The sequence below is a fragment of the Phocoena phocoena genome, chromosome 1 (assembly GCF_963924675.1).
Source record: "Phocoena phocoena chromosome 1, mPhoPho1.1, whole genome shotgun sequence".
NCBI classification, from domain to species: domain Eukaryota; kingdom Metazoa; phylum Chordata; class Mammalia; order Artiodactyla; family Phocoenidae; genus Phocoena; species Phocoena phocoena.
Window position 1 is genome coordinate 136,767,234 of NC_089219.1, and position 15,601 is coordinate 136,782,834.

Consider the following 15,601-nt stretch of genomic DNA (forward strand, 5'->3'; position numbering starts at 1 on the left):
GGAGGCCTCAGTTCCTTACCACTTGGACCTCTCCATAGGGCTGCTTCAGTTTTTTCATGGCTGGCTTTCCCCAGAGTGGGGAATCCAAGAGAGAATAAGATGAAAACCACAGTGCCTTTTATGACCTAGCCTTGGAAGTAGTACTCTGTCATTTATGCAATATTCTATTGGTTATAGAGGTCAGTCCTATTTAGTATGGGAGGGGATTGCACAAGAGCATTACTACCAGGAGTTAAGAATCATTGGGGGTTATTTCAGAGGCTAGTTACCACACCTGATATAAAAATCTAATGGTTTAGAAAAGTTTTGGAAATGAAAGGAAGAGTATCAGAAAATTGAGAGGCCAAAATTAGAGGTAAATCTTAGAAAATAAGATTTCACTCCAAATAGTGGGCTATGTGTCTTTTTCTCAAAGAAGCGTGGATTACAGAATGAGCAATACTTGGGCAAGATAATACTTTAATAACCTTTCTGAATTTCAGATCTTCAGTGGTAAAATGAAAATCATATTTACATTAAAGAGTTGTGGGCCTCTGTTAAAGTAGTGTGTTTAAAATACTCAAAACGATATCTGATAGTAGGCATTCAGTAAAGGTAACTATAATTACTTTTATTGTCGATCAGTATTTGTGGTCATCATATCCTCCGCTCTCGTGTACTCAAAGCAATCTGATCTAGTTTCTGCCCCATTACTCTACTGAAACCATTTTTTGAAGGTCACCAATGAGCTCCTGATCCTCAGACCTAATTATATCTCTTCTTAGTCTCTTCCTTCTTGATCTCTAAGCAGCTTTTAATTTTTCTTTCCTTTAACTTAAGGATATATTTTATTAATCTTACATATGAATAGTTTAAGTTACAGGCTCTAAAGTCAGAGTCTAGGCATCCTAATGTTAGCTATTTTTCTTTCTTTATAACTCAGTTGCAGCGTTCCAATTAGATAGATAGATAGACAGACAGACAGATGGATAGGTAGGTAAATAGGCATCTGTATTCACCTTCTAGCTGAAGAAACAGAATAATTGTTAGTATACTGAACCCTTCCTTGATAGCTGTTTTATTTAACTCAAATGTTCTCAGTTTTCTTTAAAATTTTTCTTCCAGTTTTACTGAGATATAATTGACACATGGTGTAAATTTAAGGTGTGCAGTGTGTTGATATGATACATTTATAGATTGCAGATGATTACCACTATAGCACTAGCTAACTCCTCCATTACATCACATAATTACCATTTCATTTTTGGTGAAAACATTTAAGATCCATTGTTGCAATTTTCAAGTATATAATACAGTATTATTAGCTATAATCACCATGCTGTACATTAGATGCTCAGAACTTGTTAATCTTATAACTGGAAGTTTGTACCCTTTTACCAGTATCTTCCCATTTCCCCCACCCCCCCCAGCCCTGGGTAACCATCATTCTACTCTTTGTTTCTTTGAGTTCGGCATTTTTCAATTCCACATTTCAGTGATATCATATAGTATTTGTCTTTCTCTGACTTCACTTAGCATAATGCCCTCAAGGTTTATGCAAGTTATTGCAAATGGCTGGATTTCCTTCTTTCTCACGGCTGAATAATATTCCATCGTGTGTTTGTGTGTGTGTGTATCTCACATCTTCTTTACCCGTTCATCTGTTGACAGACACTTAGGCTGTTTCCATGTCTTGGCTATTGTGAATAATGCTGCAGAAAACATGGAGGTGCAGATATGTCTCCTCTAAGCAGCTTTTGATAATTTTTAATATATCTTCCTTCTTGAAATGCCCCTTTAATTCCTGTGGCACTCTATACATCTGGTGTTTTCCTTATTGTCTTCTCTGTTGCTTTGTATTCCAAAAGATTCTGTCCTTGGTCCACTTACTTTCTGAAAAATTTCATTTACTGAGGGCATAGGCAGTTTCAAATCACCTTATACACATAATTTCCAACTCGTAACCACTAGCTCTGACCTATTTTCCAAATTATAGATCTCTGTTTTCATCTGTCTGCTGACCATCTCAGTTGTCCTGTGGATACCTGAAGTGGTTTGTTAACCCAAACTCCTGTCTTTTCTTTGCCCAAGTTTTTTCTTTGGTGTTTTGCAGCTCGGTTAATAGTATCACTAAGCCTCTTTCTCTTTACCTATGCTCAAAATCTTAGAGAGCTTTAATTCCCTTAGTTCATGTTTAGTTGTTTGTCTAATCTTCCTATTTTGCTTCTTGGTATCCCCCCTCTTTCCCATATATCACCTTCTTTTTTTAAATTGCTACTATGTTAGTTTGGCCTTCAATATGCTTTGATTATTTTTTAAAGTATTTAACATATTATATTAAAATGTATCTATTTATATGACTGTCTTTTCCTTGCTTGATCCACCATTATTTCTTTAGAGCCTGGCATAGTGCACAGAGTAGACATCCAGTAATGTTCATTTAATGACTAAAACTTAGTAACTTCTTTAATGATGTTATTAAGTAATCTAGAAATGTTTATGATGAGCCTTTCTTATACAAGTACAAGCAAGGTGGCTAAAACCCTGACTTTACAGTCAAATGGTGAACAAGTGACACAGATAAATAATTAAAACATAAGGTGGAAATATTAAGTGCTATAAATGGTTTCAAATAGAGTACTACAGGATTTCAGAGGAATGAGTAAAAGACTTCCAGCTGGAGGAATCAGGACAAAACATAAAAGAGATTAAATTTGATCTGGACCTTGAAGGATGGTTAAGATTTGGAAATTAGATTGAAAAGATGGAAGTAGGGATAGGGGATTCCAGGTAGAGGTAATAGTTGTAAACAAAAGGCAAAGATGGAAGAAATATTGAAGTCTCTAAAGTGAGTAATAGGTAATTCATTTTGACTTGAGGGTCAGGTTGTGAAAATGAAATTGGCTTTTTTCAGTTCGGAAGATAAGCCTAGAAACATAGGTTGGATCATTCTGGGTGCCTTATAGGCCAGCAGAGGAATATGGGCTTTATTTTGTGGCCATTGGGAAATCCTTGTAAGTTTTTAAGAGGAGAGTCAGACTGGTGCTTTGGAAAGATTGATATGGCAGTTGTTTGTGAGATGTGTTAGAGAGATGAAAACCTAAAGGTTGGTAAATCAGTGAAGAGTCCGTTGAAATAGTTCAGGTGAATGGATAGGAGAGAATGAATGTAAAAGAGGTTGTGGTGGTGGCATTGACGAATCAGATCACAAAACTTAGGAGTGGAAAGGAGGAGAATATAAGAATGTTAATTCAGCTAGGACAGGGATTTTTATTTTCCTTGTGATGTATCCCAGGTGCCTAGAACAGGCTTGGCACATAGCAGATACACAAATATTTGTTGAATGAGTGAGACAATAGCTGAGATTGTGAATCTGTGTGACGTGGATACTGGCAGTGACATTAACAGAAATAAAGACATGAGAAGAGTAGGCTTTGGGAAGAAAATGAATTTTGGACATTTTGAGTATGTGTTAGCAGACGTGTGGCTGAGGATACGGATTTGGGAGATATCCACATAGAAATAGTAAAAGCCATGTCAGTGGATATCAGAGTATGTTAGTGAGGAAATTTATAAATGTGAATATAACGGGACGTATTCCAAATTAGTTCTTCCTATTATAAATTATATACATTTTATACATTTAACAAATTCAATAATAATTTAATGTTGTAACAACTTCTGTATATTGAATTGCCTTTGCTGATGGGGTACATTTAAATTCCATGAAAATTTTGAGTCATGCATAATGCTTCTAATATACTACAGCCTTTGGATTGTTAAGTATGTACAAGAATACATTAATTTAAAATTTTAACATACTAGATTTTAAAAATTTGTATATGAGTTTCTCTTTACAGATCATTTCTATCATCAAAAACAGAGCTAGGTTAGTTTATTTGGGGATAGAAATGAAGATTAATTAGATGGTCATTCTTTGTACAGGATATATGAGAATGCTCAGTGCCCTCTTTTGAGGTTTATAATTTGATTTACAGAACTGTTCTTAGCACTTTAGTATCAGGAAAACATGACTGATTTCTAGATGACGAGACAAAGAAACCAGGTCAGATATAACTCACTTGCACATTATTCACATTATTTCCGGGGTAGGTAGATCAGGCATAGTGTACATATTTTTAAGTATATATCAAAATTATAATAGTACCATTTGGAAAAACCTTCAGAATAAAAAAAAGTCTGATGTAAATTTTATCAAATTATTAAACACTGTTAACAGGGATTATGATTCCTTTAAAGGTTTATAATAAATATTCCTTGTCCTTCCTCTTCAAATGCCTGTGTTTATATTATTGTTCATTAATCCAATAATTAGATTGCCATATGCTGACTTTGAATGAATATTGAAGCAGACAGATGAGAACAACATAGATTAGATATTTTGTTGATGGAGATGGTAATATTTATAGTATGTTATATGTGCGGCTAATAGTGAGTTGATAGGAAGTAGGAATCTTTCTAGCTTCTGATCCTTGTTCTGTGAAATGGTCTGTAAAACCCATGTGTTTGGAAAGAAGATTAGAGATGATCTACTGTGGGTTACTAAAAATTAACATAAGAAATTTTTACTGGTGGTATTATTGAACATACATGTTAAGTTTGAACTATACCCTATTTTATACACTAGATATGTTGTAGAAAGTTTAAGTAATAAAATTAGGAATCTTTGTTATTTAATGCGTTCGCAGATTGGGACTGCCTCTATTTTCTTGGGAATCTATAGGTTTCTTATAAGAATTAAAAACTGTGTGTGCTCATGTCAGCTATCATCAGAAAATATAATAGCATATTCTAAATCATCTAGTTGACCATCTTTTAATCTGGTAATGCCAGGAGATTGCAGTGCCTCTATTTATGTTTGTTTGGTCATGTTGGCTCCAGGTAGTATTGTACTACTTTGTGAAGAGTTAGTTAAGAACTGAGGCATATCTAATGCATAAATGATGTATTCATGTCTAGTAGACCGCCAAATGATGCTACAGCCCACTACATGACGTAAGTTTTGTGGTAGTTCACATTCTATTAGCTAACATTCTTTGAGCATCTTCTATGTTCTAGGCACTGTTCAAAGTACTCTTCATGTATAATAATGAAGCATAATGAATATAAGGATTTGTGTTTTAAATTCATACAGTAGACCTGTGAGGTATGTGTAATTACTATTCCTGTTTTACAGATGAAGGTACTGAAGTATAGAGAAGTTAATTTTCCTAAGGTTACTAATAAGTGGTAGAGTCGGTTTTCATACACGTTGTCTGACTCCATAGCTTCTAGCCGCTGACTATACTGCCTTACAGTAGATCCCATCTGACGCAGTTATCTGGGCATTCCAAACTCAGAACAGGTAAATTGGCATTGTATTCGTGTTATCAATTGAGATTTTGTTTCAGCAAACATCTTGTTTTCTGTCATGTTAATGTTGTTGATTGAATAATACTGGTTTTATGGTTGTATTTGGATTTGTAAGATTTTACTGTCATATGCATTGTTATAAACACTAAGAGTTTTGTCCTAGTTAAATAAAGAGTTTTGTCCTAGTTTCAATAACATCATAACAAAAATAACTTAATTTTTGTAACTCAGACATTACAGTAGAGATGCTGATGTAAGAATTGCTTTGAATCTTTTTTTGTTTGTTTGTTTTGCTTTTTTTTGCTTTTTTTGGCCGTGCCATGTGGCTTGTGGGATCTTAGTTCCCTGACCAGGGATTGAACCCTGGGCCCTTGGCAGTGATCAAAGAAATCTTTTGTAATGCACATGAATACATATTGATTTTATTTATTATACAAATTCAGAGTTTCATGTAGAGTATTGGATTTTCTTGAAGTAAAACAGCATGAATTGAGGAAACTTTGAATTTGTTGTTTTGTGCATTTGGAGGTACTGCTCCCAACCCAAGTGACTCATATTACAGACGAACAATCCATAGGTATTAATATAGACAATACTTTGTAGGATTTTCCCCCACTGGTTCCCAGTTGGGGGCTATTCTCTAGTCACAGACAGGGAATGGTATCCTATAGAGTTCTTATAGAGCTCTCTAGAGTCTGTTACTATCAAAAACATAGAGGGTCTCTTATTCAGAGGAAAACTGAAGTAGTAAGAAGCAAAAAAAGAGTTGTCCCTGATTTTACCGAGAGTTATCTTGACTTAAATGAAATAATGATTTATTTTTATAACCAAAATGAAGACTATCGGGTTTCCCTGGTGGCGCAGTGGTTGGGAGTGCGCCTGCCGATGCAGGGGATGGGGGTTCGTGCCCGGTCTGGGAGGATCCCACATGCTGCGGAGCGGCTGGGCCCGTGAGCCATGGCCACTGGGCCTGCGCATCAGGAGCCTGTGCTTCGCGGCGGGAGAGGCCACAGCGGTGAGAGGCCCTCGTGAAGCAAAAAAAAAAACTATCATAATTTTTCTCTTTATAAAATTTAAATCATCTTTTTAAAACCTTAATTTGGTAAGCTTTCCTTTTGCAAATTTAATTCATTTTCATTGTGTACCAGAGATTCTACTTAGTGTGCTTTTTTCAGTGTGCTGAGAAACCCTTTTGAATTCAAGAACTATTTATTGAGCTCCTACTGCATACAAGCTACTCTGCTAGTCATTGGTGGTTTATTTGGTTACTGATAACTTCATTTGATTTTGGTAAACATGCCTATCATACTTCAGAAGTTGAAAAACTTCATTTAGATGTTTGAGTCTCTGGTATTACCTGCTTCCATGATAGCTTTATTTCCTTAAGTATTCTCTGGCTGGATTTTTTTGTTCCTTTCTTCTTATATTTTTCTATTTCTAGGGATTTACTCTGCTCTAAGCAATCTATTCATTTACCCTCTTAAAATATTCTGTGGAAGAACCATAACATAACTACTACTCGGCACTTGTTTTTTTTTTAATTTATGTATGTATGTATTGGCTGCGTTCCGTCTTCATTGCTGCCCACGGGCTTTCTCTAGTTCCAGAGAGCGGGGGCTACTCTTCATTGCGGTGCGCGGGCTTCTCAGAGCGCAAGCTCAGTAGTTGTGGCACACGGGCCCAGTTGCTCCGTGGCATGTGGGATCTTTCTGGACCAGGGATTGAACCTGTGTCCCCTGCATTGGCAGGCAGATTCTTAACCACTGCGCCACCAGGGAAGCCCCCTACTCTGCACTTGTATAGGACTTTAATATAAAATTCCAGTCTGTGAACTGAAATAAAGACTTCCTGATGTTTGATAAGATCTGAGCTAACTTCTGTTTTTAAACTGGACGTTAGTGGTTCCTGAGACATCTGAAATAGTAAAGAAAGTAGTGAGCATATATACATTTTTTCTTAAAAGAAGTTCTAGATCTTTGTTTTATTCACTTAAGGCTTTTGTATATTATCAGACTGGTTAGGGTTAGTCATGGAACTGACAAGTTGGTCATTAATTTAAAGTAAATGGTAATTTCATTGGGGAAGAATATAATTTACTAGACTTGAATACAGAGTGGGTTACCTTGGAGGTTTATTTCTTCTTTTTTGGTTTTATATGCTTGAATGACTCTAGGCCGGTGGTTCTGGAGAGGGGTGATTTTTGTCCTCTAGGGGCATTTGGTAGTGTCTGGAGACATTTTTGGTTGGTTGCTGCTGGTATCTAGTGAATCTTTAGATACCGGGGTAGTGCCAAAAATCCTAAAATGCACAGAACAGCCCCCCACAACAAAGAATTATCTGACCCCAAATGTCAGTTGTACTGGAGGCCAATTTGGGAATCACCAGTGGTTGGTTAGATGGTATTTGAAGCTATGGGATAGGTAAAGTCACCTAAGCTTATGACCAGCTCTTCTGCTCTGGAGTTTATCCACTTAATTGATTCTACCATTTTGGTAGGTATGAAGAAGTACTTTTCATTCCTGTCCCAAAACCACTTATTAAGAGACCAAACTGCAACCATCTAAATTACCTAAATATGATTGTTAGTTAACTTACTGGTTTGGAAAAAACAATAAAACCTCTACTATCTTTATAGTCCTGAACTCTTTTAACAGAGGACTTTCCAGACCTCCACTGAAAAGTATTTGCATCCAAGGTGAAAAGAATTCTGGAGATTGTCTACACAACAGTGTAACTTTACTTAACACTATGAACTGTGCACTTAAAACTCGTTAAGGGCTTCCCTGGTGGCGCAGTGGTTGAGAGTCCGCCTGCCGATGCGGGGGACGTGGGTTCATGCCCTGGTCCGGGAGGATCCCACATGCTGCGGAGCAGCTGGGCCCGTGAGCCATGGCCGCTGAGCCTGCGCGTCCGGAGCCTGTGCTCCGCAATGGCAGAGGCCACAACAGTGAGAGGCCTGCGTACGGCAAAAAAAAAAAAAAAAAAACTGGTTAAGATAGTGAATTTTATGTTCAGGTATATGATACCACAATTTAAAAAAATTTGTATCCCACATTTTGTATCTTCTTATGCAGTGTTCCATTGTATTCCTCTAGGACTGTTCTCAGTTTCTATCACTATTTTTTTTTTTTTTTAGTCAAGAGATTTTATGATCTCTCAGGTGATTTTTCATTCTTTTCCAAATGCCCCTTAATTTTTAAAGTATACACATGAGCCCTCATCTTAAAGATGGGACAATACTGGGTTGATAAGAAAGTATAGTATTTGGGTTTTAGCTTATTAAAGTATTTCACTAAATTCTCAATTTAGGGAACCGTATGTAGTCATTGTCTGGATATTGAAAAAGAAGTAATTGTTTAGCTCAAAATGCTTTTACTGTAAAGATTACTCATGATTCCATATATGTCTTTTCTTTCTTTCTAATAGGCTTTTAAGGATATGCTGTACTCAGCTCAGGACCAGGCACCTTCTGTGGAAGGTAAGATGCATTAATCTCTGCATTTAGCCACATAAAACTTTTTAAGAAAAGGTATTTTAAACTGAACAGTATAAAACTAATATAACCTGCCCTACTATATAAATCTTTTTTGTTTTTTATAATATATATTATGATTACTTTGTGTTTCAATGAAACTTTTTTTTTTGTTTAGCCCACATTTACTTTATGATGGATCTCTTATAATGTCCTCAAATCACCTTAGCATTGTGAATCATAGATATTGGTTTAGAGTTAAAGCTCTTATCTGTGTCATGCTCCCTCCCCCAAACAATGTATTTTTATATTTGTCTCTATTGTCTATTCATCCATCCATCCATCATTCAGTAAATCCTTAGTTCATAATTAGTCTGGGCAACACAGCTTTTTCTTTCATTTATGTCATGTCTTTAGACTGGGACTAGTAAAACAACAAACCATATTTACTCTGTGTGTGTGTGTGTGTGTGTGTGTGTGTGTGTTTATAAGCATGTATATGTATGCCTGTGCACAGTTTGGCAGTCATAAAATGACTGACCTAAGGATAGTGGTTATCTTTCCAGTTATCTTTATTGATCCTCTGTTACCTCAGCTTCTACTCACCAGCTCATTCTTTATGGGTTTAACCTTTGATAGGTTTGGAGAGTTGTAAGTTAAAGTTGTAGTTCTTGTGTCAGTAAATAATTAGCTAATTCAACAACTATTTCTTGAGGGAGTGTTCCTTCTGAGGCTGGATAGTCTTTTAAAATTTTGCATCACATATTTTCAGGAGAGATGAATATGAAGTTGTTTATTAAAATGACAGACCTGTAATTAAAAATCTCATTGTCTTTAATGACACAGAAGTGTATATCTTTCAGCTCTAACTGTTCTGAATTCAAAATATGCTTCCTTCAGCATCTCAAAATCTTTACTAGGGTATTGGCACCTGGGTATTACTTTTATAATATGTCACTAAATTTTGGATTATATTTAATATATTATATTTAACATAGTTAATATAATTCTCTAATATTTAACTGAAGACAAATGTTTAGTTCTTTATTAGGTTATTATCTCTTATTTTATGTGTCTTAAAGAGTACCTCCTCAAAATATTTTAAGAATGTAAGAAAAATGAAATTACATGGAAGTTAAGCTGGTTTCCTCACCCTGTGTTACTTGCTTTAATATTGGTTCTTTTAATTTTATTCTCAAAGTTGGACTACTTATCCTTAATTTTTTTTTAAAGTTTTACCATCTGGTTTGTAACAAAGATATTCTGAGATATGTTGAAAGTTATGATCTTTATTCATCCCTCCATGCTGGATCATGTTGCTAGTAATTCTCATATACTTTTAGCTGTTATGGGAGAAAAACTGAATTCTGTCAAAGTATGCTAAAATGACAAATATTTATAGTTAATAACTTTTTCTTTATCTCATTGTCCAGAGACATTAACTTCTTTGGACCCTGTTATAAAGGGAGTACTCTCGGCTGATCATGCAGATATATGTGCTGCTTTCATAAGGGAAATATTCTGTACTTGTTCATTCTTTCCATTCTCAGATAAACAAACTAAACCCATGTAGTTTTTGTCTTCTTAAAATGAATTTTTCTCTTTAGAGACACTGGGGAATTGAAGGTATTGGAAGGTAGATTAAGGAAACATTCTATGTAGTACTGAGGTTAGAAAAAGTTATTTAAAGGTACTATAATTTTGTATCTCATTTGCATTGTGATACTATATTAATTTACTCTTTTATATGGTGTTAAATTTAAATGATAATCATTTCTGTCATTCATTTATTCTTGCTATTGGGTTTGTATTTCTAGATTTTTATTTAGCAGTTATCTATAAAATAATGCAATGTCAGCAGATTTATCACAAAGTCCAAGGTAGGACTTTTAACTTTTAACAATTTTTAAAAAAAATATAAATTTATTTATTTATTTTTGGCTGCATTAGGTGTTCGTTGCTGCACACGGGCTTTCTCTAGTTGCGGGGAGCAGGGGCCGCTCCTCGTTGCGGTGCGCGGGCCTCTCATTGCGGTGGCCTCTCCTGCCATGGAGCACAGGCTCTAGGTGCATGGGCTTCAGTAGTTGTGGCACGCGGGCTCAGTAGTTGTGGCGCATAGGCCCAGCTGCTCCACAGCATGTGGGATCTTACCAGACCAGGGCTCGAACCCGTGTCCCCTGCATTGGCAGGCAGACTCACAACCACTGCACCACCAGGGAAGTCCCAACTTTTAACATTTTTAAAGGAAAAAAAATGTTTGATTGGCCTTGATTAGTTTTTTGAATATTGTCTTTCTCTCTTTTCTTCATTCTCCTCTTTTTCTATACCTTAAGTTTTAATAGACTTAAGACTTTTGGTGCCAGTAAGCAAGTTTTTTGTTTTAATCTTAAAACTGGAGTATACCATAAATTGGTGATTTTCAAATCTGCTACACAATTAACTCAGTTTTCTTGTGTTTTGTTTGTATGTTTGTTTTACAAATACTGATACTTGGTACCCTTCTCAGGCCAATTAAAATAGGATATGGGGAGTGGAGCCCAGGCATTGATAGTTTTATAGTCTTTCTAGGTGATTCTAATAAAATAGCCAAAGTTGAGAACACTTGCCATAAATAATCTTTTTTTAAAAAAATAAATTTTATTTATTTATGGCTGCATTGGGTCTTTTGTTGCTGCACGCGGGCTTTCTCTAGTTGCAGCGAGCAGGGGCCACTCTTCGTTGCGGTTCGCGGGCTTCTCATTGTGGTGGCTTCTCTTGTTGCAGAGCACGGCTCTAGGTGCACGGGCTTCAGTCATTGTGGCACAGGGGCTCAGTAGTTGTGGCTTGCGGGCTCTAGAGTGCAGGCTCAGTAGTTGTTGCACACGGGCTTAGTTGCTCCGTGGCATGTGGGATCTTCCCGGACCAGGGCTTGGACCTGTGTCCTCTGTGTTGGCAGGCGGATTCTTAACCACTGCGCTACTAGGGAAGTCCTCAGCCATAAATAATCTTAAAGAATTTTAGGCCAGTATTGTTAATGCTAAATTTTTTCAGGCAATAACTAGCCAGTAGGTTTATAGGCTTCTTAAGTTCATCTATAGTCTGATTATTCTATTAGCATTTATAGGATGTTTATTTTTTAAATGTTTATTGCATTGAATTGAATATAAGTAATAGCTGTACTGATTATTTACATATATTAAATCGTTATAACTTAACATTGTTATTAGAATTAAAAAACATTTTTGTTGAATTATTACTTAAGATTAGTTATAGTAAAATAAGTAGCTTCATATTTTCACAGTACTTTAGTTTAAGATCGAGTGGATTTCTGATTATAGTGAAAGAAAGGTAACTTGAAATGGATTCTAAAAGAGTGAAGTGGTTTATTTGATAAAAGTAAATTAGATAAAAGGCACAGTATATGAAAGTGTTTGTTGATTAGAAGTTGACTACTATTTTTTACACTAGTGGATTATTTTCTTCTAATTTCAGGATAGTGCCTTTATTCTTCATAGATAAAGTGGTGCTTTTTTTCCCATTTAAAAGTAAACCAGGGCTTCCCTGGTGGCACAGTGGTTGAGTCCGCCTGCCAATGCAGGGGACACGGGTTCGTGCCCCGGTCCGGGAAGATCCCACATGCCGCAGAGCAGCTGTGCCTGTGAGCCATGGCTGCTGAGCCTGCGCGTCCGGAGCCTGTGCTCTGCAACGGGAGAGGCCACAACAGTGAGAGGCCCACGTACCGCAAAAAAAAAAAAAAAAAAAAAGTAAACCAACCAAACAAAATAATTTCAGTGTATTAAGATATCAAGGAGCATTTACTTAAAGTTGCTTTTATTATTCAAATAAATAAACATTCAGATTCTTGGTTATTTTGCTTCATTCGTCCTTTGAGAGTGAATTTCATGATCATTCATACATTGATTCATGAAAAATAAAGGGTCTCTACTTTTATTTAAAATAAATGTCTTATGGTTATAACTAGGAAATGCTCATATTCTGAAGTGATATATTTAAAGTGCTAACAGGCATTCCTTATCAATTTATATCTAATCTCCTTTGATATATATCATTACCTACGCTTCTGTGTAATCTTTGTTATTTTCGGTAGGCATTTACATTTAGAAATATGACTAAGAAGGTGAATTAAAATTCTATGTTAAAACTAACACAATGCATTGATTTTTAAATAATGGCATAGATAATTAAGAATTTTACTATTTATTTTATCTTTTTCTGCAGAAAGAATTGTAGGGCATATGTGACAGTAGAATAAGGGTATTAAAGTGACTGAAATAGTAGATATATATTTTTTTATGTGGAGGAGCAGGCACACTTAGGACCCTTAGAGTCAGTGTTTAATGAAATAATGTTTTGAGGAATTTTTGGAAATAGATGCTAAAAACCTTTCAACTATATTGTGTTTTTATAGTTCCTACTGTCAATGTGGTATTTGGTATTTGGGTATTTGGGGCAGATTAAATTAAGCTGCCAACTGAAAGTCCCAGCATCAGTGAATCAGTCACATCTTGATAATCAAAATTGTTTTGACGCAAGACAATTTATTATAGATATGACAACAGAACTCCTAATTGTGGTACCCATTTGACGTAGTCAAATTCTGTCAAATTTACTTAGGTAAATATTAACACCTGTTTTTGGGGAAACTTCCTCCTTCCTCAGGATATTTTTGATACATATGATTTTCATATATATGTATAATATATAAACTTATACACTTCATATAATTTATACACTAAATTTATTTTAGTTTGTACTCTGAATTATTTTCAAGTAAAGCTTAAAACTTTATTTTGCCATCTTCTTTTTAAAATGTAGTATCTTTTGTTTAGAAGCATTAATGTTTTCCACTCTTGTGATACAAAAATATGAGAATCTGACAGTCAGCCTAGGTCACAGAATTAAGAAATCGACACCTCTAATTGAAAGAGACGTTAAAAGATCATTTTGCTTCACCCTCATCTTAGGTTTGTACAGTCAGAGACCATGTTAAGGTTGCATGGATCAGTAAGAACAATCAGGATTACTAATGCTATATATGACAACAAAAGGAGAGAGAATTCAAGAGATTAATACTGAAACATAAAAATACTTTTTTTATATTGACTTTATATTTTTATCCAAACGATATCTTTGAGTAACATTTTTAATTGGACATTTCCTTGAGTCTCTGTATTTTTAAAAGATTTATAAAGCATTACCTACTTTGAATAATACTGAACTACTTGACTTGTTGGGCAAAAGCTAATTGTGTCTTTCAAGAAATCTCTTTCTACTAATTTTTTTATTGCTCCACATAATTCCTAGAATTTTTGGGAAAGGTTTATAGAATTAGATAAAATAATTAGATAACAGTAGTTATAGAGGTTAGAATAAGGGGAAAATAAAGATAAAATAGTGATATAAAGCTCCAGTAAATTTAATATATAGAATAGATACCATAAAGATCCTGGAAGAAAAAGCACATCAGGTAAAAATTAAGGAAATCTGAGTAAATTATGGACTTTAGTTAATAATAATGTATCATTATTGGCTCATTAATTGTGACAAATGTACCATACTCATGTAAAATGTTAATGACAGGGGAAACCGGCGGGTTGGGGGGGAGTATATGGGAATCCTTTGTACTACTTTCGTAACTTTTCTGTAAATATAAAACTATTCTAAAATAAAAAGTTTATTAAAAAAATAGATGCCATAAGATTTATACAGTTGCCAGAAACTAATTGTAGATTCAGCCCTGACTTTGCTGGAGTTCAGAGGATAGAGGAGAGCATGATTAATTTCAGAATTCACATAAAGTAAATTTATACCAGTTACTCAGAAAAAGATCAGCTCTTACTGAACATGAGATCTGAGAGAAATTCTTCCTTTGCACCTTCGTGAAGAGTATTTTGTTTGGTGTGGTGGATAGTATCCCCAACAGCTATTTTACAAAAAGCATGACAGTAAGTTTCATGAGACTGCTTCTTACAGTCCAAGGGTATAATGTAAAAATTTATTACTCTGACCTACAAGGCCCTAAATAATGTGGTCCTATGTCTGTGACCTCACCTTCTGCCATTTTTCCCCTTGTTTACTAGGCTCCAGTCACATTGCCTTTTGTTCTGTACCTAAATCAGCCCAAGCTTGCTCTTACAATAGGGCCTAAGCTCTTGCCTTTTGTTTCGTTAGATCGTTCCATAGCTGTCCTTCAAGAGGCCTTTTGAATACCCAATCTTATGAAGCCACGCAGTCACTTTGTATTACATCACCCTATTTTATTTATTTATTTTTGCATACAGTTTTTTTATATCTTGTGTTTTTTCATTGATTTATTAATTTTGAGATAAGTCCCTTGAGACCAGAGATTTTGTCTTTTTTTTTGACCATTTTATACTTAGTATCTAAAATAGGCACATACCTTACATATTTACTGAGCACATCAATGAGTAGGAATAGAAATGAATCCTTTCTCTCAATCTTCCTTAAAGCCAAAGTACCATTTATTTTAAAATTCACCTAGTTTGCTTCTTTGTTTTTATTTATTTTTTTTAATTTTTAACTTCTCTTGATTTTTAGATGCAGAATTTTACCTTCTGGTTAGATGGCTAAGCATACTGTTTGTTGTTGTCTTATAATGCTGACTGTAATTTCATAAGATATAGTCTGAGGTGACACACATAGCATTTCTTTAAAACTGAGTGAGAAGCAGATGATATGAGATCTTAGTTTATAAAGATTTTTTGGCATTGTGTTGTCTTGATGCCAAGCATAGAGTTTCCTTTGATTGCTGAGAAA

General features: G+C 35.1%; 1 protein-coding gene across 2 annotated transcripts in view; it reads left to right on the forward strand.

Annotated features, from left to right (window-relative positions):
- Positions 1–15,601, forward strand: part of XPR1 (xenotropic and polytropic retrovirus receptor 1) — a 191,224-nt gene that overhangs the window by 19,001 nt on the left and 156,622 nt on the right. For both annotated transcript variants that reach the window (XM_065873063.1, XM_065873064.1), the window contains exon 2: positions 8,779–8,830. In XM_065873063.1, the coding sequence (XP_065729135.1) occupies positions 8,779–8,830 (52 nt within the window). The remainder of the gene's footprint in view (positions 1–8,778; positions 8,831–15,601) is intronic.